Source organism: Peromyscus maniculatus, chromosome 3, assembly GCF_049852395.1.
Source record: "Peromyscus maniculatus bairdii isolate BWxNUB_F1_BW_parent chromosome 3, HU_Pman_BW_mat_3.1, whole genome shotgun sequence".
Classification (NCBI taxonomy): domain Eukaryota; kingdom Metazoa; phylum Chordata; class Mammalia; order Rodentia; family Cricetidae; genus Peromyscus; species Peromyscus maniculatus.
The window spans coordinates 163,286,654-163,306,836 of record NC_134854.1 but is presented as its reverse complement, the minus strand read 5'-3'; the positions used below and the strand labels follow the sequence as shown (position 1 = coordinate 163,306,836).

General features: G+C 39.3%; 1 protein-coding gene across 33 annotated transcripts in view; it reads left to right on the top strand.

Annotated features, from left to right (window-relative positions):
- C2cd5 (C2 calcium dependent domain containing 5) overlaps positions 1 to 20,183 on the top strand; it is a 100,571-nt gene that overhangs the window by 65,694 nt on the left and 14,694 nt on the right. For all 33 annotated transcript variants that reach the window (XM_076568270.1, XM_076568273.1, XM_076568269.1 and 30 more), the window contains 8 exons: positions 1,447 to 1,611; positions 8,538 to 8,678; positions 11,459 to 11,522; positions 11,786 to 11,847; positions 12,052 to 12,150; positions 12,723 to 12,812; positions 13,275 to 13,362; positions 13,460 to 13,546. In XM_076568270.1, the coding sequence (XP_076424385.1) occupies positions 1,447 to 1,611; positions 8,538 to 8,678; positions 11,459 to 11,522; positions 11,786 to 11,847; positions 12,052 to 12,150; positions 12,723 to 12,812; positions 13,275 to 13,362; positions 13,460 to 13,546 (796 nt within the window). The remainder of the gene's footprint in view (positions 1 to 1,446; positions 1,612 to 8,537; positions 8,679 to 11,458; positions 11,523 to 11,785; positions 11,848 to 12,051; positions 12,151 to 12,722; positions 12,813 to 13,274; positions 13,363 to 13,459; positions 13,547 to 20,183) is intronic.

The window sequence follows — 20,183 nt, the reverse complement described above, 5'->3', positions numbered from 1 at the left end:
GGAGAAGACAGTGCTGCCACAGGCTGGCATTCCAGAGTGACAGGGTTGTATGTGCTGTCAGTGGTTTCAAACCCAGGCCCATCTGGTTCTGCAATTCAAGGCTGTTATGTGACATCAGTCAGCAAATGGAGCAGAAGTATTTAGGTGATATTAAGGCTTGGCAGGGCTCCTTAGTGGTGGATATGAGGACCTAAGTTATGGCTATGCTGATTACATTCTGGAAGACTACTGCCTAGAACCAGTTTCAGATGATGTGTAGACATCATTATAGAATGTCAAAAAGTTGACAGTTGATGGATTAAATATACAAATATCCAAAGTTGAAAGAACTGCTGTTTCCCATGCCTTCACTTTAATGCTTCTTTTTTTGCTCTTGTTGCCGTTTCATATTTATTTGTGTGTATGTGCACCCCATGATGCACAGACCACGGTGCACATGTGGGGACCAAAGGACAACCTGTGGAAGTGACTTCTCCCTTTCCACCATGTGGGTTGCATGGATGGAACATGGAACTCAGGTCATCACACTTGGCAGAGGATGCCTTTCCTTGACATTTTTCCAGCCCTTTTTTTTTTTTTTGCTCTTTTTGAGATATGGTTTTGTAGAGCCCAGGTTGATCTTGGACTTATTATGTAGCTGAGGCTGGTCTTGAATTTCCGATCCTCTTGGCTCTACCTCTCAAGATCTGGGATTCCAGGCATGTGCCTCTACACTACCTAAATGCTTAGATTTCTTTACCTTTTGCTCTGCTTGTGATAGCTTAAACACACATGCACGTGCAGATTTTATCTTGCTTTATAGTTCCCATCATTTTCCAATACTCATAATGTAGAGTGACTGCTGTAGAATGAGAAATTGTCACTGTGTTAAATAGTAAAATAAATGTGTCAGATAAATTGTTTCTGTTGGTGGCTATGGAGTAAGTGGGAGAATAAGACGCAGGGATGAGGCTGCTCGCATTTCTTACCTCATCCTTTCTATATGTGATTGCAGCGCTTCTCCTTTGTTGTTGCCCTTCTAAAGGCAAACTGTCTACTCATTGGTGGTAAAACTGTTTTAGTAACTTTTTTCTTTTTGCTAAGGTATATATAGCCCAGACTGGCCTGGAACTCACAAAGAAAGCACAGACTTACCTAGAACATCATATTCTCTTACCCAAACTGCTCAGAATACAACTTTTTTTTTTTTTTTTTAATATAATGAGGCAAAAGCTTTAAAAGCTATAGTTGGTTACTTACAGGTCCCCTTTCACAGTTGCTTCCCATATACTTAGGAACCTCCCTGGGTAGACCAACACCTTTTAGCAGAGTGTTTTTGTGTGTTCTTACAGACATGCCCTGGCCATGTGTCTTTTGTACAGAGCGAAGTGCGCATTCCTAGGTAGGGAACTTGAAGCCATTGTCATTTGATGTTCCGTCTGATTATATCCCTGTTACTTTCACAAGTCGGCCACAGGGGTCTACTTAGCAGCTTTACCAACGCCCGGTGGTATCCAGATTGCTGGGAAGACCCCTAATGACGGCTCCTATGAGCAGCACATCTCCCACATGCAGAAGAAAATAAATGACACGATCGCCAGAAACAAAGAACTGTATGAAATCAATCCTCCGGTGAGTGAATAGAGCCTGCATGGTGAGTGTAGCAGGTAGATGGATGCAGCGTGTTTGGAGGGGATCTTATTTTGGACATCAACGTTTTCCACCTTCCCTACTATCTTTGATTAAGCATCTGCATTTGGATGTGACTCCTCTGACATCGATGGACAAGGTGCAACTCTCCTTTCAAGTGTTGCTTCTTGTCGCTTCCTCTGTTTGTTTCCTGAGATACCCATGTGGGTGTGCTCTAAGTGTATGTGTGTGTGCATGTTCACATGCTTGACTTTTGTACATACCCAAAGGGTTTAAACATTTTTCTCTTGCCTATTGTGACCTGTAGAGTAAAACTCCATTACAGCCATGTTTCTTGGCATAGAAAGGTCTCTTTAAAATACTAGCCTCTCAGTAAATATTTGTTAAATGGTTGTTATGTAAATGGTTTAAAATGCTCTTTTTTGGCTGGCATATTGATTGACACCTGTAATCCCAGCCCTTGGGAAGCTGAAGCAGAACAATTGCTGTGTGTTTGAGGCCAGCCTGGGCTGCAGAGTGAGACTCTTCATGAGAAAAAAAGGAAACAGATCCCTTTTGGTAAAAAAGATTGCTTAGTGTGAAAGTGCAGTAGCAGGGATGTCTCAGCGACTGCTCCTTCTTTCAGGTTGCTTGCCATTCTTGCCATAGTCAAGCTCGCCAAGCTTGTAGCTGCATCACACTGTCACACACTACAGATGCCTTCAGTCATACTCTGAATTGTAGCTTAGTTTTCTCTGGTCCTGGCCAGCCCCACAGACCATATAGCCGCTTATAAAATAATCACTCAGAAGCTTATATTAATTAAAACTGCTCGGCCATTAGCTCAAGGCTACCACTGACTAGCTCTTACACTTAAACTCAGCTCATTTCTGTTAATCTATATGTCACCACGTGTTCCATGGCTTTACCTATGTGCCATTACATGCTGCTCCCTGGACGGTAGGCTGGCGTTTTCTTCTCAGTTCTGTTTTTCCTTCCCAGAATTCTCTGCCTACACTTCCTGCCTGGCTACTGGCCAATCAGCGTTTTATTTATCAACCAAATCAGAGCAACACATTCATAGCATACAAAATGACATTCCCATCATTTCCCCTTTTCTTTCTATTTAAAAGGAAGGTTTTAACTTCAACATGGTAAAATTATGTATAACAAAACAGTTATCAAGCAAGAATTACAGTTACAATATTTAGTCTATTTGTATTTTGTAAAATTAAAGAAAAAATTTTTATCTATCCTATATTTGTGAGTCTAAGGTTAAGGAAAATTATAACCATCTAGTCTTCAACTACATCAAATACCTCAGAAGGATATAATATTACCTAAGTAAACAGAAAGAACATTGTAAGCAACTTCCAAAAATCTAGGATGACAGAGACAAGTGCCTACCTGGACAGTTACCCAAAGTTCCTCTGTAACGTTGGGGCATCCATCTTCAGCCCACAGTCCTAGAGTCTCTCAGTCACTTCTCTCTGTGTCCTGTAGAATGTCTGGCAGTTTCCTCTACGAAACAGGAACCTGAAGGGCCATTTTGCCTTGCAAAGTTCAGTGGTCACCTTTCTTTGGGTCCTGCATGTCCAGTCAATACAGCATTTTGTTAAGCACTCCAGGCAAGAACAGTTTCTTGTCCAAATGGCTATTTTTGTCAAGAAGAAGATAAATTCCATATGGCGTGTCTTTGATGCCCATTCTCCTCTCTGAAGTAAATTGGTCCTGCCAGGAGCAGACATGTCTCACTGTCCAGAATGTCTAAGTTTTTAAAACATTTTAAATGCCATATTCTGTAGGTCTTTGAAGTGTTTGAAGATTACCTACCTAACTGAATTATATATATGTATATCTAGAAAACTTAACTAGCATGACTATAAGTTTGACTATCATAGAAGACTAATTATTAATCTGTATTTCTTAATTATCCATTATAATTTAAATGAGCTGCACAAACATAATACCTTAAACAAGAGTAGAAATATAATACAGTATAACGAAATTAACTTTAAATTTGTATCAATAAACTAAAATCCATAGCATTGAAAACATTTTAAACAAGCTGTTACTCTTTATCCTATCATATCTATAATATCCCCTTTTCTTTAGAAAGAGGTTGCATTCATAACCAACCTGCTTTAAATAAAAATAAACATTTATAAACAATATTTAGAAATTTGGGCATCACTTTTCATACTACTTCTTGCTGGATGAAGGTACTGACAATCTAATGAGGATCCTGAGAAAATTAAGAATTAGGATCAAGTCTTGACTGGAGTGTTCTGTGATGCTGTATTCTCTGAGCCAGTTGCCTTGAAGTTGATTTTGGATGTTGGATGATCTGGGTCATGGTGTCATTGAAACCTTTCAAGGGGTCTTGGCTGATCAAACCATATTAGCCTGGAAGCAATCCACAGGTTCTCATCTTCTGTGGAAACAAAAGCAGAACCTCTTTTCCAAAGCAACATATCCTTAGACATTAATTTTGAAATCAAGATAACTTTAAAATATACACATTGATTTAACTCAGCCCACATGTTGTGGCCACCTATATGAGACATGAAGCAGGAACCTGGTTTTGGATCCATTTAGAATTGCTTATTGAGTATTCTCAGTTTGTAAGTGAAAACTTGAGCCGTTGGGGGCCATTTGTAGCTGAAGTTTTCTCTGGTCCTGCCCAGCCCTACAGACCATATAGCCGCTTATAAAATAATCACTCAGAAGCTTATATTAATTAAAACTGCTTGGCCATTAGCTTAGGCTTACTACTGACCAGCTTTTACACTTAAACTCAGTCCATTTCTGTTAATCTATATGTTGCCATGTGTTCTGTGGCTTTACCTGTGTGCCATTACATGCTGCTCCCTCGATGGTAGGTTGGCGTTTCCTTCTCAGTTCTGTTTTTCCTTCCCAGAATTCTCCTTGTCTGCTTATTCCGCCTATACTTCCTGCCTGGCTACTCGCCAATCAGCATTTTATGTATCAACTAAATCAGAGCAACACACATTCACAGAATACAGAACAACATTCCCATCACTGAATGAAAAGAAATGTACTGCAGTTACAATGAAACTATCTTTTTATAAGTTTCAGATAATAACAACTCCCACAAAGGAATACTGTTTGAGTAATGTTTTAGTCATTTTATACATTATTCTAGTTTGGGCTGGTCTTCTAAAATACTGCTCCAGAATTCTCGCTTCATTTATATCTTTTGTCATGTTCTTGGAGCAAAGTGGTGAAGATAACTGAGAGCTCAGGGATTTGATGAGCTCTTGATTATCTAGTGTCACTTGCTTTGTTTCTGTTGGGCAGTGACTTGAAACTTAAAAGCAATGAAATGCTGATATGTTACTATATTAATATCTGATAATAATCTTAAAAAGCTGTCATAACCCTTGCTGAATAATGTTTGCAGTACATTGTTTTCCTTTTGTAATTATATTTTGGTATTTGAACATGCACTTACCGTGTTTATGCCTTTTGGGTTCAATGAAGCTACACTGGAGCTCCATGTCGTTTCTGTTTGTTGGTTCCAGTGGTGCCAGCTGCTCTTTCACTGTTGACTGCCTATGTGACTCCATCGCGATCGCCCACTGGAGAGACTTTCCTTCATGTGCTCTGCAGCCACACTGCCTGCCAAGTGTCAGTGTAGAGCATTGGCCTAGCATGTGATAGGCCCTAGATTTGACCTCCATTTCTACAAAATAATTAAAGCACACACAGCAAATTGTGTGTAAGTTATGTGCAGATTCTATGTCATCTGGTGAAGCTTACTTAAGCACCCACATATTTTAATATCCATGGGGTCCATGAATACTGAGGGATGGCTGTAAGAGCCCCTTGGAGATGTACTTAATAAGAATACAAATTAAGTTACTTTACCCAGTGAACATTGAGTTGCTCTTTCTTTCACACAACTTTTGAGGAAGAAGAAAATCTCTTATGATTTTTAAAATTTCAGCAGGTGTAGATTTTATTCCAGTATGTCTTTCCTTACTTCAGACACTAAGTATTTTATTGTCTTTATTTTTAAAAGTTGATACCCAGGGTTCATGACCATGCCATAGTTCACATTTTAAATTTTGTATAGCAATCATTCTGTACCCACCTTTTAATATGTTAATATTAAACTATAGATTTTATTTTTGTCATGTATGTATTGGGGGGGCAGCAGTATATGCATGTGAGTGCATGTGCTTGCAGAGGCTAGAGAGAGTGTTAGATTTCCTGGAGCTGGAGTTACAGGTGATTATTAGCTACCTGACAAAGGTGATTGAAACGTGATCCCAAGTAGTTTTATCAAATAAAACCAGGAATCAGATATTGGGATAAAAGCTGAAAGATCAGAGAAGCAAAGGAACAGCCACAGTCACTTCTTAGCTTTCTGAATCCTCAGACTTTGAGATCCTGTCTTGACCCACTTTATTTTCCTGTCTCCTTCTTCTGATTGTGCTAGGATTAAAGGTGTGAGCCACCATTGCCTGGCCTCTATGGTTAACTAGTGGCTAGCAAGTTCTGCCCTCTCATCTCCTGGCAAGCTTTATTTGTCAGAACACAAACAAAATATCACACATTTCTCAATTTGTGTCTAAAGAAAAAGTGAAGGTTTTAACTAACATAGAAAAACTATATACAATAAGTACAATAACTATATACAAATATATATAGGCAATAATTACATTAACAGTGTCTAGTCCATTAGCATTTGACAAATTCAGAAAAAAATACTCCATTATCTGTCCTATCTTGGTGATTCCAGAGTGTTGTACCTAATTCACTTTCTATCCTATTATTACCAACCCAAAACTATCTTTTTTGTCTCCTAACCTCATACACTTTACACCTCTTTAGTGAGTTTCTTTTTTGAGTCTGGTAACAAGGAAAACTATAACTAGTTTTAGTCTTCAACTTCATCAGAGACCTGAGAAGGATATACTATTACCTGAGTAAACAGGAGTGTAGAGCAGCCTGATGTCCCTGTCATTAGGTAACATTTTATCCTTCTGGGTCTTTGATGGAGTTGAAGACTAAATAGTTATAATTATAGCTTTTCTTAGTTATAATAGAAAGTAAATTAGACACAAAACTTTAGACTCACCAAGGTAAGATGGATAATTATTTTCTCTAATTTTGCCAAATGCAAATGGATTAGATAGTGTTACTGTAATTCTTACTTAATAAAGGTTTTTGTTGTATATAATTTTACTATGTTAAAGTTAAAACCTTCCTTTTTAATTAGACAAAAAGGAGGAAATACTATGGAATAATCCTATTGTACACTGTAAAGATTCATCACTTGAGTTGATTTAATAAAATGCTGATTGGCCAATAGCCAGGCAGGAAGTATAGACAGGGTGACCAAACTAAGAATGCTGGGAAGAGGAAGGGTGGAGTCAGGAGTCACCAGCCAGATGCAGAGGAAACAAAATGAGAATGCCATACTGAGAAAAGGTACCAGGCCACGTGACTAAACATAGATAAGAATTATGGGTTAATTTAAGCATGAGAGCTAGTTAGTAATAAGCCTCAGCTACCGGCTGAGCATTGGTAATTAATATAAGCCTTTATGTGACAATTTGGAAAACAGCTGCCTAGCATTTGGGAGTTGCTGGTGGGACATAAACTTCTATTTACAGGTGATGGGGTCCTCTGCAAGAGAACTGTGTGCTCTTAATCTCTTAATCCAGAATATCTCTCTAGACATTATCTAGACAATATCTCTTAATATTAAAATAGAAATGTGGACCAGTGTTCCTTCACTTAGGAAGATACCCCTAACTGACTGTTCTTACTGGATTTTCCTCAGTAAATTGAAAATATTTTGATGTTCAAATTTTATTAAGATAATATGTGGTATCAAAGTAAGAGAAACTTTTAAAATAATAATAATAATACTAGTGGTAAAAGCCTAACATATGAGACTTAAATATACCAAATACCAAAGTGTTACCATTTAGTAGCAAACAGAGGCAGTCACAGAATTCAAAACACACAATCCCAAGAGGAAGTGTCTTGTATTTAGTGAAGAAAAAAAAAAAACCCAAAAAACCACCAGAACTGCTGCCTTACATGCATTCCTCATTTAGTTTGTAGTTAGAAGATGCTTAAGAGTTGCATCCTTTTTTCATCTTTTGTGCTTTATAATGACATCCTTTTAGATGTGTGCAAGGCAGGTTCTATGCATAATGTGAGCGTGTGTGACAGTACTCCACAGGTAGCTTTGAACTGCACTGCTTGCCTTTTACTTAGGCACACACCAGCAGTGAACATTTAACATGCCATTTTGGAAAACCTCTGTTATAACCCTCATTTTTGTAAAGGAAGTTTCGGGTACATCAGTAGCAGGCTTTGCCTTTTGTCACACTGCAGCCCAGGTCATTGGCTGTTTAAAACACACACATCCATGCAGGATGATTCCATCAGACTCTGATTATAGAAGACCAGTTTTGTTGCCATTGAAGGTTTTTTATCATTATAAATTGTATATCTTGTACATGCATTTGTATATGTATATATTGTCTTGTCATATACACATACATTTCTTATTCTTCACATTTAACTGTGTTAGAGCTTTAAAAATTGCTACTGGATAAGAAAGGCTGTGAAAAAGTAGTACCCTTTCCTGGAAAATTGTTAAATCTTTATATAGCCAATTGTACTTTGAAATTCTTCATAGAAAAGACATACAGTATGTAGAGATACTTGTAGCCTGGAGTAGTTCCCTGTCTGTGCACTAGATGTCAGCTTTTGTAAATAAAAGAAAATATCTGTGTCTTCTATAATCTGAAAGGTTAAACTTAAATATAGAGTTCACTGAATGTACTGTGTGGGTTTTTTTTTTTCTCCTCAGGAAACTGCCTATTAATATAAAACTTGAAAATCAAACAAAACTTCAGCCTCCATAATTGCATGTCTTTCAGGAAGTACCTGAAGAGATTCTAGGGTCACCCATCCCAGAACCTAGACAGCGCTCAAGACTTCTAAGATCGCAGTCAGAAAGTTCTGATGAAGTTACAGAATTAGACCTTTCACATGGGAAAAAAGATGCATTTGTTTTAGAGGTAAGACTGCATTGGAATATTGTCCTAAGAGTTTGAGAAGATAAATAGTTTATGATTTATAATTTATACCATAAGTCTTACAAGTCTCACAGAAATTGTAGAAGTTACAGGCATGAAGATAGCACTGGGTACCTGATGTAATGCTGGCAGCTCTGAAGCCACTTGGGTTGGAATAATAGTAACAGGCAAGTTGAGCAACCTCATCAAAGACCTAAGATCTGAATTGCCAGAAATTCCAAATTTGGGGGCTGGGGATATAGCTCATTTGACAAAGTGCTTGCCTAGCATTCCTGAGGCCTTGTGCATGATCCCCAGCACCATGTGAACTGGACCTGGTGCTTAAGTTTGTAATCTTGGAACTCCAGCCTGGATGGTGAGTTTAAGGCCAGCTAGGACTACATGAGACCTGTCCCCCTATCCCCTGCCCCACTAAAAAGAAAAAAAATAGAAAGTTCATGTTAAAAGTTTTGGATTTTGGAGCATTTTAGTCTTTGAGTTTAGGAGTAGGAATGTTCAACTCTTTAAATCTGTGTAGATGTCAGAGTCTGAAACACTGGAATCTGGAGGGTTTTGGTCCCAGCATTCTGGGGAAAGGACATTTACCTGTAATAGTAAACATTTGGAGTTACCTTTGAAACTTGAATGACTTTAGATCAGAAAATGTACCATTTTAAACACAGTATAATTTTCACTTTTTATGATTGTATTTGATAAGTATTGCAATATGCAATATGTAATAATCTCATTGAATACTAAGTAATGTGTGTTCCTTTTGAGTGCAGGAGATACTTTGACAGTCTTTATTAAAAGACACTTAGATCAAGTAAACTCCCTTCCCAGAGAGTAGCCATAGACTGGTGCTTAGAAGTTCACTGCTTTCAGATCAGTGCCTCTTGCCCTGCCCTGAGACTAGCTTTTGGAGAGACAGGAGATCTCTTTAATATGGAATGGAAGGAAATGAATGACATATGCATGCTGTGAGGACAATATTAGGGAGTAGAGTCTGGTGCTTTTACCCAGTGCCTCTGGAAGCTGGTAGCACAATTGTGTTGGGATGAGAGTCCCAAACAGTGTCTTAAGTGACTGTCCTAAGGATGTCCTCCATGAGAGACGAGCAATTATAGTGAGATGAAAGGTTATTTATTTGTTTGTTTGTTTGTTTGTTATTCATGTGTATGTGTGTGCACCCTCATGAGTTTTTGCAGGTGCCTCCTGAAGACAGAGATCTAGATCCCCAGATCTGGAGTTCCAGGAATTTGTTATAAACCATCCAGCATCTGGGAACCAAAGCTAGAGCTTCTCCAAGAACATTATATGCTCTTAACTGCCGAGCCATGCCTCTGGCCCCTGAGTTTTCACTTGCAGAAGTAGTAGTCTGTTCTCCACTGTTCTGCAGTTTGAGATGGGGAACGGGGAGATCAGCGGAAGAGCAGTGTGGCTCAAGGAGGTCACAGGCTCTGAGGCTGTACAAGTTACCTTGCCCAGCTGAAACAGCATTACTGCCTGGAGTTTGCAAGAAATGGGCAATGTTAGGACTCTACTTTAGATATAGGAAAAGAGAATTTCAAAGTGGGCCCTAAAAATGTTTTAACAAGCTCTCGAGGTGGCTAAGCAGCACTTGAATTTTGGTTCAGAGTGCTGGGATCCTGGTTGGGCAGAGGCACACAAGAAAAAGTGCTGCCAGTGTGGGTAGAAGATGGGGGCAAGGTGCAGATTCAGAAGGGGAGGGGAGGATGGGGAATGCTTGTGATCCTGCTTGTGTAGTGTTCGGGGAGTCGTGGCTTGACGTGTGGCCATGACTGGGCAGCTAAGCTGAAGTAGAGGGGAACATGGCTGTGGGCTGTTGTGATGTAAGAACACTATGGTGTTATTTAGGCTTGTTTATATTATATAGGGAGTGTTTTAATAAGCATTTTGAAAAGTCTACATAAGCATAACTTCAGTCAGTATACTTCAATATATAAGAGATTTCACTTAGAAGTATTTGAAGTTGTTACTGTGAAGAAATTGCTGATGCTAGAATTTTTGTTTTATGTTACATTTTTATTTGTTTATATGCCTGTATCTCTCCGTGTGTCTGTGAGCATATGTGTGGGTGTCTGCAGAGGCAAGAAAAGGGTATCTATCTTAGTTACTTTCTGTTACTGTGAAGAGATACCATGACCAAGGCAACTTCTAGAAGATAAGAGTTTATTGAGGCTATGGTTCCAGAGGTTAAGAGCCCTTGACTATCATGACAGGGAGTATGGCAGCAGGCTGGTTGGTGTGGTGATGGAGTAGTAGTTGGAAGCTTTTATCCTTATCTCCGAGTAGGAGGCAGAGAGAGCTAACTGAGAATGTCATGGGCTTTTGAAACCTCAGAGCTTACCCCAAATGGCACACCGCCTCCAACAAGGCTACACCTCCCAATCCTTCCCAAGCAGTTCCATCACCTGGAAAGCAGGTATTCAGATATGCAAGCCTGTGAGAGCTATTCTCATTCAAACCACCACAGGGGCATTGGATCTGCTGAGGCTGCCATTTCAGGCTGTTGTGTCTCAGTTTGGGGTCCTGGAAAGAGCAGCAGGTATCCTTAACTCCAGCCCTTGTTAAATGTGTTGGCAGGGGGAAATGGCTCTGCGTTTTCCTAGTTCTTAAATCTCCTTTCAGATAATGAAAGTAATTTTAAGGAATCAGGACAACTTCCGTGTTTAGTGGTTATATGGTAGTTTTATCTTTCTGTTTCTAGATCCAAGACACTGATGCCATGTCATTTAGTAGTTGTATCTTTTTGTTTTCAGATCGATGACACTGATGCCATGGAAGATGTGCACTCCCTCCTTACTGATGTTCCTCCTCCTTCAGGTACACAGCAAGCTAGCTCCGAGATAAAGCCTGTGTGTATCAGTGCTCTGGTTCCTATTTGTAAGAGCTTTCTTTTTAGTTACTTAGTAATTCAATCATTTATTGTTTTTGAAATGGGGTCTCATGTATCTCAGGCTGGCATTGAACTCAGTATATAGTCAAAAGTAATGAAAGTTTTATATTTAGATTTGATTGTTGAGAACCATCATTTCTAAAACCATCATCAGTAAAATATCAATTTTAATTATAATTTCTTTCGGCAGGTTTTTATAGTTGTAATACAGAAATTATGCCTGGCATAAATAATTGGACATCAGAAATACAGGTAAATCATTTTATTAATTTGAAACAAATACCATATACATTATAAGTAAGTTTCACTTAAATACCTATTCTTTTTGACACCAAGTACAAATTACAAGCACTATCCTTTTTAATTCCATTATTTCTTCATTATTTGCCAGTTTTATCAATTATTAGACTTTTAGGAAAAAAGAACAAGATGTTGTGTTGTTGTGTCTCCCCCTAGATGTTCACATCAGTAAGAGTGGTCAGACTGAGCAGCCTCAACCTGACTAACCAAGCTCTCAATAAGAATTTCAACGGCCTGTGTGAGAACTTGCTCAAGGTAGGAGCCCGCCACTCAGAACCCCTTTGTCCCTAGTACCTCACAGGCCCAGGATGTGCTGTTTCTGTGACCTGTAGGCCCCACCTGTGCCACAGTGAGGCACTAACTTGTCCTCATTCTCCTAAGAGACACTGTTATGAAAAAAGCTACTTAATTTAGTAGCTTAACTTCCATAAAAATCTAGTACATTTGGAGAATGGTTTTCAGAGCCTGAGTTGTTGACAAACATTAAACCTTTATTGGCGCGTGCTCTTTGCATAGAGTGGTGGTTTTCGTAAAGTTGTGTTAGTTCATTGTGGTGTATGCTGTGACTGGGCTCCCCTCAGTCCCTCCCTTCGAAGGTAGTCCTGCCTGTGATTTCATGCCCTCTGTGTTTACATGATCCTATCCTGCAAGCACTTCAACCTTCCTGACAGCAGTCACTGGCACTGTACTTTCAAAGAGAAGGGGCCAGTTTTGGTCTCCTTTCTTGGTTTTCAGCTTTGTGATGTAATGCTCATGGACAGAGTTAACTCTGTGAATCCATTAGCATGAAGTGAAGAATTAAGTCACCAGTCTTCTCTTTTATGCAGAGCTTATATTTCAAACTCCGCTCCATGACCCCCTGCTGCCTGTGCCATGTGAACTTTACCGTGTCTCTGCCTGAAGACGAGTTAATCCAGGTAATGAAGGGGCCATTGACTGTAGAAGAGGCTTCTAGCCCTTTGTGATCTGTTTTAGTTTAATGTTACCATAATTAGCTAACTACAGCACAGTGCTTGAACTCAGACTGTCTGAAGTTGTATATTAGCATGCTTCAGGCTGTGTATCTAATGTTGTTATTGCTGGTTATCTGCAGGGGATTCACCTGTGTCCTCCCAGGGAGGACACAGTAAACAGAATGGGGCTCATTGTCCAGGACTTTAACAGCCCTGTCTTTCAGAGAAAGCTCTTCGGAAATGTCTAGGTTTAGCTAGACATGGTGCACGTCTGAGTTTCCATAGAATTTTGAGAGTCTTAATGAGGAAGGGCAAACTAGTAAGTTGATACAGGTTGTCCCATGGTGCGGTGCTGAAAGCAAATTGTAAGAAATTTAATTTTATTAGTAGTTATTTTACTAATCATGATTGTTTTTATAATTCTAGGTTACAGTCACAGCAGTTGCAATAACTTTTGATAAAAACCAGGCCTTACAGACCACAAAAGCCCATGTCGAAAAGTCATTGCAGAGAGGTAAATTTTGATGTCTGTCCCAGCTGTGTGCTAGGTTCTTAGGTTTAAACAGGGCAGTCGATGGCTGCTGAATAACTGGTGTGTGTTTCCTCTCCAGCCTCCACAGATAACGAAGAGCTGCTGCAGTTCCCGCTGGAACTCTGCTCAGACTCACTGCCTTCTCATGCCTTCCCAGCAACTAAAGGTCGGTTCCATGGATGCTCATGGCATGGGAGGCACTTGCTCCTCTCTGCCTCCTCATTAGAATCCACTGAGGAGTCTGCCCTTCATCTGTCATTGTGTGTCTCCATATGTATAAATGGGGGAAATAATCTTCTTTCTTTACTTTATAAACTGTGAAGGTCATTTTTCTCATGTTCCATTCTTATACCGCATTTCTACTGAAGTTTTAGCTTTTGAAGATTTGAATTTCCCAGTGTAAATACTTATATATAGTGTATTTGGTATTTTATCTGGTTAGTTTTCTTCTAGTAAAGGTTTTTAAACATTTTGGATTTTCATAGATTCTCTGGGGCATGCTCAGGTTAGCCATGAATGTTTCCACATTTTACACCATGGCTGTAATCAAAGGATATTGTTTTTATAAGAAACAGATAGTTTTTCAAATACAAAATAATTTCCCCTTAATGGGAAAACTCTCTTGAGTTTTCTACAGTGCGTAGAAAAGAATGGGAAGATTTCTTTTTTCTCTCTCTTTTTGTTTTTAGTATAATTTGTATTTTAACTTTTCAAAACGGTTGTGTCTAATCTTATATTACATATTCAGTAGATATACTTTGTATTCTTCCTAAAGTTCTTAAATGAGAAATGACTCATTAGTTATTTAACAGGAAATCAGTTACTATGATTGTAACACTTGAAATTGTTCCATCTATGAAGATTTTTATTTGAAAACAAATTATGTGTAAAACAGTAAGTGTGTGTGTGTGTGTGTGTGTGTGTGTGTGTGTGTGTGTGTGTGTACGTACTAAATCAGTCAGTGCAAAGCCTGTCTCTCCATGCAAGAGTATATGTTTTACCAGAGACTTGAGCTAAACCATGGTCCAATTCTGAACTTTCTTACCTGGTAGCTTGGTCATCTGCCTTGTATCAGCTTTCCACTCCAAGTTAGGACTTGTACACAGTATTGGTACTCCTTAACGTCCTTGGAAGAGTGAAGGGGAAATCCAGTTCTGAAGTGTCTGCATTCAGACCTGAGTAAACATGGTTTCCAGAGAAGAAAACATCATCCTTAAGAGACTTCTTGAGGGGCCTGATGGTATGGCTCAGAGGTTACGGGCATTTAACCTCTTGCTGGTTCCCATCACCCACATGGCAGCTCACAACTACCTATATCTAGTTTGATGGGATCTGATACCCTCTTCTGGCCACTGGTTATCAGGTACACATATTCAGCGTAGACATACATGCAGGCAGAACATTCGCACACATAAATAAGTCTTAAAAATATCTTCCTTGAGCTCCTTAGGTGCCACTCTTTTCTGGGATGAAAGAGAAACCTCTTCAGTAAGAAACCACCCCTAAAACCTAGTCAGTAAAGGTTGAATCTGTTGCTAATTTACAAGAGTATATGTTTGGAGTCGGGGTGCATATTAGCTGACCAGATGTAGCAGATTTGCTGTATCTATACTGATGGCTTCCATAGTGTTGCAGGGTCAACGACAATTGCTGCTTATACGATTAGTATTATGAAATGATTGTGAACTAAAGAACAACGGAAAGAAGCATTTGGATGGAATATCTTTTTTGTGAACTGCCCAAAGTGTGTACAGCTCATTTTCAAAGGCAGCATGAAGGCCCGAGGTGGAGGGAAAGCAGTAGAAATGCCTGTCTGCAGCACTACTGCTGAGCAGGTGTGCAAGTAGACTGACTGACTACGGACCTCTGTCAGCCTCAGCCTCTCACGTCGAAAATCTGAAAAGTCTTATACTTCCTCTTAGCTTTGAAGTTTTAAAAATTCCTTCAGTTTCTGTATTTTGTGTGTCTATGATTATTAACATGTTTGTATTGGAGTGGCGCACGCCTTTAATCTGAACACTTGGGAGGCAGAGGCAGGCGAATCTCTTGAGTTTGAGGCCAGCCTAGTGTACAGGACAGCCAGGACCACACAGAGAAACCTTGTCTGGGGGGTGGGGGGGGGGGAGATGAAATCAAAAGCTGAATTCATGCCTGAGATCAGAGAGTTTCCGTAATTATCAGTGTTTCCAAGAAACTCCAGTCGGTTAGACCAGCCAGCCTAGTTCCTCTAAGTTGGCGGTCTCAGCGCAGCCTCTGGGTGGGAGGTGCTGACAAGAGGTGTGCAATGAGATCTTCAACTCCATGCTTATAGCGTGGGCTTCCTAGATAGTACCTGAGAAAGGGTTGCCAGAGCTGGAAAACCATTGAGCCACACCACACCACCCTCACTACCATCTTAATATCAGAACCATCTTGTCTACTAATGTACATAAAAACGTGTGCCAAAAAAACCAAAAAAAAAAAAAAAATGCCGGGCATTGGTGGCGCACGCCTTTAATCCCAGCACTCGGGAGGCAGAGCCAGGCGGATCTCTGTGAGTTCGAGGCCAGCCTGGGCTACCAAGTGAGTTCCAGGAAAGGCGCAAAGCTACACAGAGAAACCCTGTCTCAAAAAAAACCAAAAAAACAAAAAAAAAAAAAATAAACAAAAAAAAAACGTGTGCCACCCAGTGCTCCATGCAGAACACCCGTGCTTTTCTGGAATATGAGCATCTCCAGTGAGTGCTTAGAGTATCTCTCCCTTTCACACACTTGTGTGGATTCTGGTTTGTGTTGCATGTGTAGATTGGCTTTACCTCCTCCATCTTTTCAGGACATGGGTTAAATATGCCTTTAAAAGTTATTTCAAGGTAATTTGGAAGATTTGAGGGTAAGGTGGGTTATAAAAGCTCTGAAGACTAGTTCAGTGGTCTTATAGCGTGAATGGAGTGTGTATGTACTGTAACATGACAAAGTGTTGAGTAGAAATAGAAAGTATGTGAAAACCTAAGTTTAGCCGTATGTAGCTAGAGTTTTCCTGCCTTGCCCACAGTCAGGACAAATCTCTGTCACCCACCAGTCCCACAGCTGCTCAGACCCAACCAAGTAAACATAGAGACTTATATTGCTTACAAACTGTATGGCTGTGGCAGGCTTCTTGCTAACTGTTCTTATAGCTTAAATTAATCCATTTCCATAAATCTATACCTTGCCTCGTGGCTCGTGGTTTACCGGTATCTTCACATGCGGCTTGTCATGGCGGCGGCTGGCAGTGTCTCCCTCCGCCTCCCTGTTCTTTCTTTTCTCCTCTCTGTTAGTCCTGCCTATACTTCCTGCCTAGCCACTGGCCAATCAGGTTTTATTTATTGACCAATAAGAGCAATTTGACATACAGATCATCCCACAGCAGCCGTGTATGGTTAGGAAGAATGCCCAGGGACTAGCCTGCTCCCTCAGATTCATGTTCTTAGAAGGGGAAAGAGGGATTTGTTACTTGTTTTTCTCTTTTTATGTTGACAGGGAGAGTAGTTTGAAGAGCCAAGAATAATTATTAACAATTGCATCTTTGCTTTTAGATAAACCTCTCATTATTTTCTTGTTATCAACAAGGGTAAATGTCATGTACCGCTTTCATTACATGTATCTATCCTTACTCACCATATAGAGTAAACCAGAGTCGGAACTGTCTAGCCATAGTCAGGTTTTCCATTTCATGATGAAGAATTTGATGTTTTTCTTTTTCTTTTCTTTTCTTTTCTTTTTTTCCTTTCTTTCTTTCTTTCTTTTTTTTTTTTTGGTTTTTTGAGATAGGGTTTCTCTGTGTGGCTTTGGTACCTGTCCTGGATCTTGCTCTGTAGACCAGGCTGGCCTCGAACTCACAGAGATCCACCTGGCTCTGCCTCCCGAGTGCTGGGATTAAAGGCGTGTGGCACTGCCGCCCAGTTGGTGTTTTTTTTCAAAGTAACAAAAGTTTATTGGTCTCAGATTTCTGGTTGACTCAGTGTTACCTTGATATTTCCTTAGATTTGTTTGCTGTGAAATATTAGAACGTGCTGATTTCAGTCATTTCTTAAAGAATGTCATGTGAAGGCTGTCAGGATTTTAGGAGGAATGTGGATTGTGTGGTATCACCTGCAGCTTTTCTCAGAAGATTGTGCTGTAAAAAAGCATGGGCAGCACAAATTCTACACCACCGTAATGGTTCAGCCTCATCAGTATCCACACGAGGCTTTTTTCCTGCATTTTTTAAAGGTGCTTTGAAATGATACTTATAGAAAAAAGGGAGAGAGATAAATACGGTAAAAATGTAAAATCTAAGTAAAGATATTCTTGGATTAAAAAAATGAGATTTTTTTTTCTCATAGAATGTGGATAAGCTCAGTAATTTTGTCCTTTAATGTTTGTAAAAGGTTAACCCTACTTTAAAACCTGAAGTTATCATAAACAAACAAACAATACTACTTTAAAACCTGAAGTTATCATAAACAAACAAACAAACAACACTACTTTAAAACCTGAAGTTATCATCATTAACAAACAAACAAATAAATAAATAAGCAGAGCCTGGCAGTGGTGCCTGCCTTTTTAATCCTGGCACTTGGGAGGCAGAGGCAGGAGGATCTCTGCAAGTTCCAGGACAGCCAAGGCTATACAGAGAAACTCTTGTCTCAAAAAAACCAAAAACCAAAAACAATACAAAAATCTGAAGACATAAATCTTGAGATACTAGTTACAGTGAGCTGATGGACTTAAACAACTATAAGCCATATACTACTTTAAATATATCTCAAATATGGTATAAATCTAATCTATCACAGATTCATTTGGATATTGATAGTTTAATACTATCAAAAAGTTTCATTAGGATAACTTAGTGTCTCTTGGTTAAAGTGCAGACAAGGACCTTTCCATACACTCTTGTTTCCTGTCTCTGCTGCTTGGTGCTTGCTTAGTCCTTTCTGCTCAGTGGCAGGTGCTGTAGTCTGCAGGGCAGGGGTCTCTGTTTAATCAGTCACTGACTACAGTAGCCACCAGGAACATCTGTGAACATTAGCTTTTATTTTTCCTACAAATAAATATTTCTGAATTCTTAACTGCATAAAGTAGCTCCCTATACTACTACAAATACCTTTATATAGGAATCGTCTCATATACCTGCTGAATCTGCTTTTTAAAAACTGTATACTTTGACATTATGATCAAAATAGTGACAGCAATAAAAAGAATCTGTAAATAGTCTTCATATAGTTGGATGGCCAAAGCAGTGGCAGGTGAGAGAAGCTATCAGGATAGAAAATGAGGAATATGAAAACTAAAGAGAGGCAAACCAGGTGTAACCCCAGAACTTGTGAGGCTGAGGTAGGTTAGCCTGAGATGTTAGAGTATGAGACCCTTTCTCAAAAACAAACAAACAAAGGAATGAAACAAAACGTAAAGATAGGTACAAGTGTCAGGCTCATTCAAGAGATGGGGTGGAAGGAAGGGAGTTAATGAAAGTGGGCATAGAGTAGCGTTCCCTCTATCTTCAGGCAGCTTGAGGACAGTGAGGTAATGTGCAGAAGGGGCCAAGGAGGGCAAGCAAAGAAAAAGACCTAGACTATGAAGGAGAGAGCGAACAGTATTCGGAAGAGAAGCCACAAAGCATCGTCCTATGAAGAACAGATGCCCAGAAGTGGTGCAAGACTATGACAGGGAGTTCAAAAAGGACAAAGTAGTGGAGGATGTTTGTCTTGAGTTGGAGAGTGTGACCCATGTGGAAGTTCATTATGTGTTACACATTCAATAATGTATACATTACTGATGTCTTACTTTTGGGTTTCCATTATACACTATTCAAATTGAAGCTCTTATTTCTATCTTCATGCCTTAATTTACAACTCTTATATGGCAATTACTTTATCAGTCCATCCACATCTAAGTAGCATTATGGATAGGTTTATTTCTATCTTTAGATTCATCATTAACTTAGTTATTAAGCTACCTTTTTACATATAAAGTATATCCAATCATTTATTATATTGATAAAAATTCCTGAAAGAATGTAAAAACTCAATTGTGAGCATTGTAACTTAAGACTGAATGTTTAAATGAGAAAATAATAAAAATTAAAGACTCTGGGCTACAATATAATATTTTTTTACTTTTACTCTACAAGAGAGTAATTTTTGTAGGAATTTTTAAGTTAGTAATTTTTAAGAAGATGTTTACTCTAAAAAAATTTATAGTAAAGATGATTGATATATTGTAATAATGAGATGTAAAAAGTCACTAGAGTTAGTAATTTGTGTTATAGTGGTCTTTGTCCAGTGTGTGTTGCTCACCAGAAAACAAGGTGACTTAGAAAGTTTAGAAACTTAGTGGCTCAGGCTTCCAGAGGCTGAGAAGGCCTACATCATATTCTGGCAACTTGGAAGGGCCTTCTTGCTGCATTGTAGTGTGGAGGAAAGACCAACCTGACCCTTTCCAGTGGTACCCATGTCACTGGAGAATAGAGCTGTCTGGCCTAACCCGCTGTAATACTGTTCTCATGGTAACAGAATGTCAGCATGTACCTCAAGGAGCTACGGTTGACAGGTGCTTTTGTCATTGGTTGTGACAGACAACTGAGAAGAACTTTAGAAGCGTATGAAAGGAGGGAGGAGGAAGCCTTGCCACTTCTGCTGCTGCTGTTATTTTGGTCACTAATATGCTCATTTCTGCTAGCCCATTCTTGCCTGAGTTTGTTTTCTCCATATTTGTGGCCATAGGGTTTGCTAAGTATTGTTAGAGTAAGCTAAGAGAGTAATTTGTAACTGTATTTGCTTTACCTGGTTAGATTTATTTCTC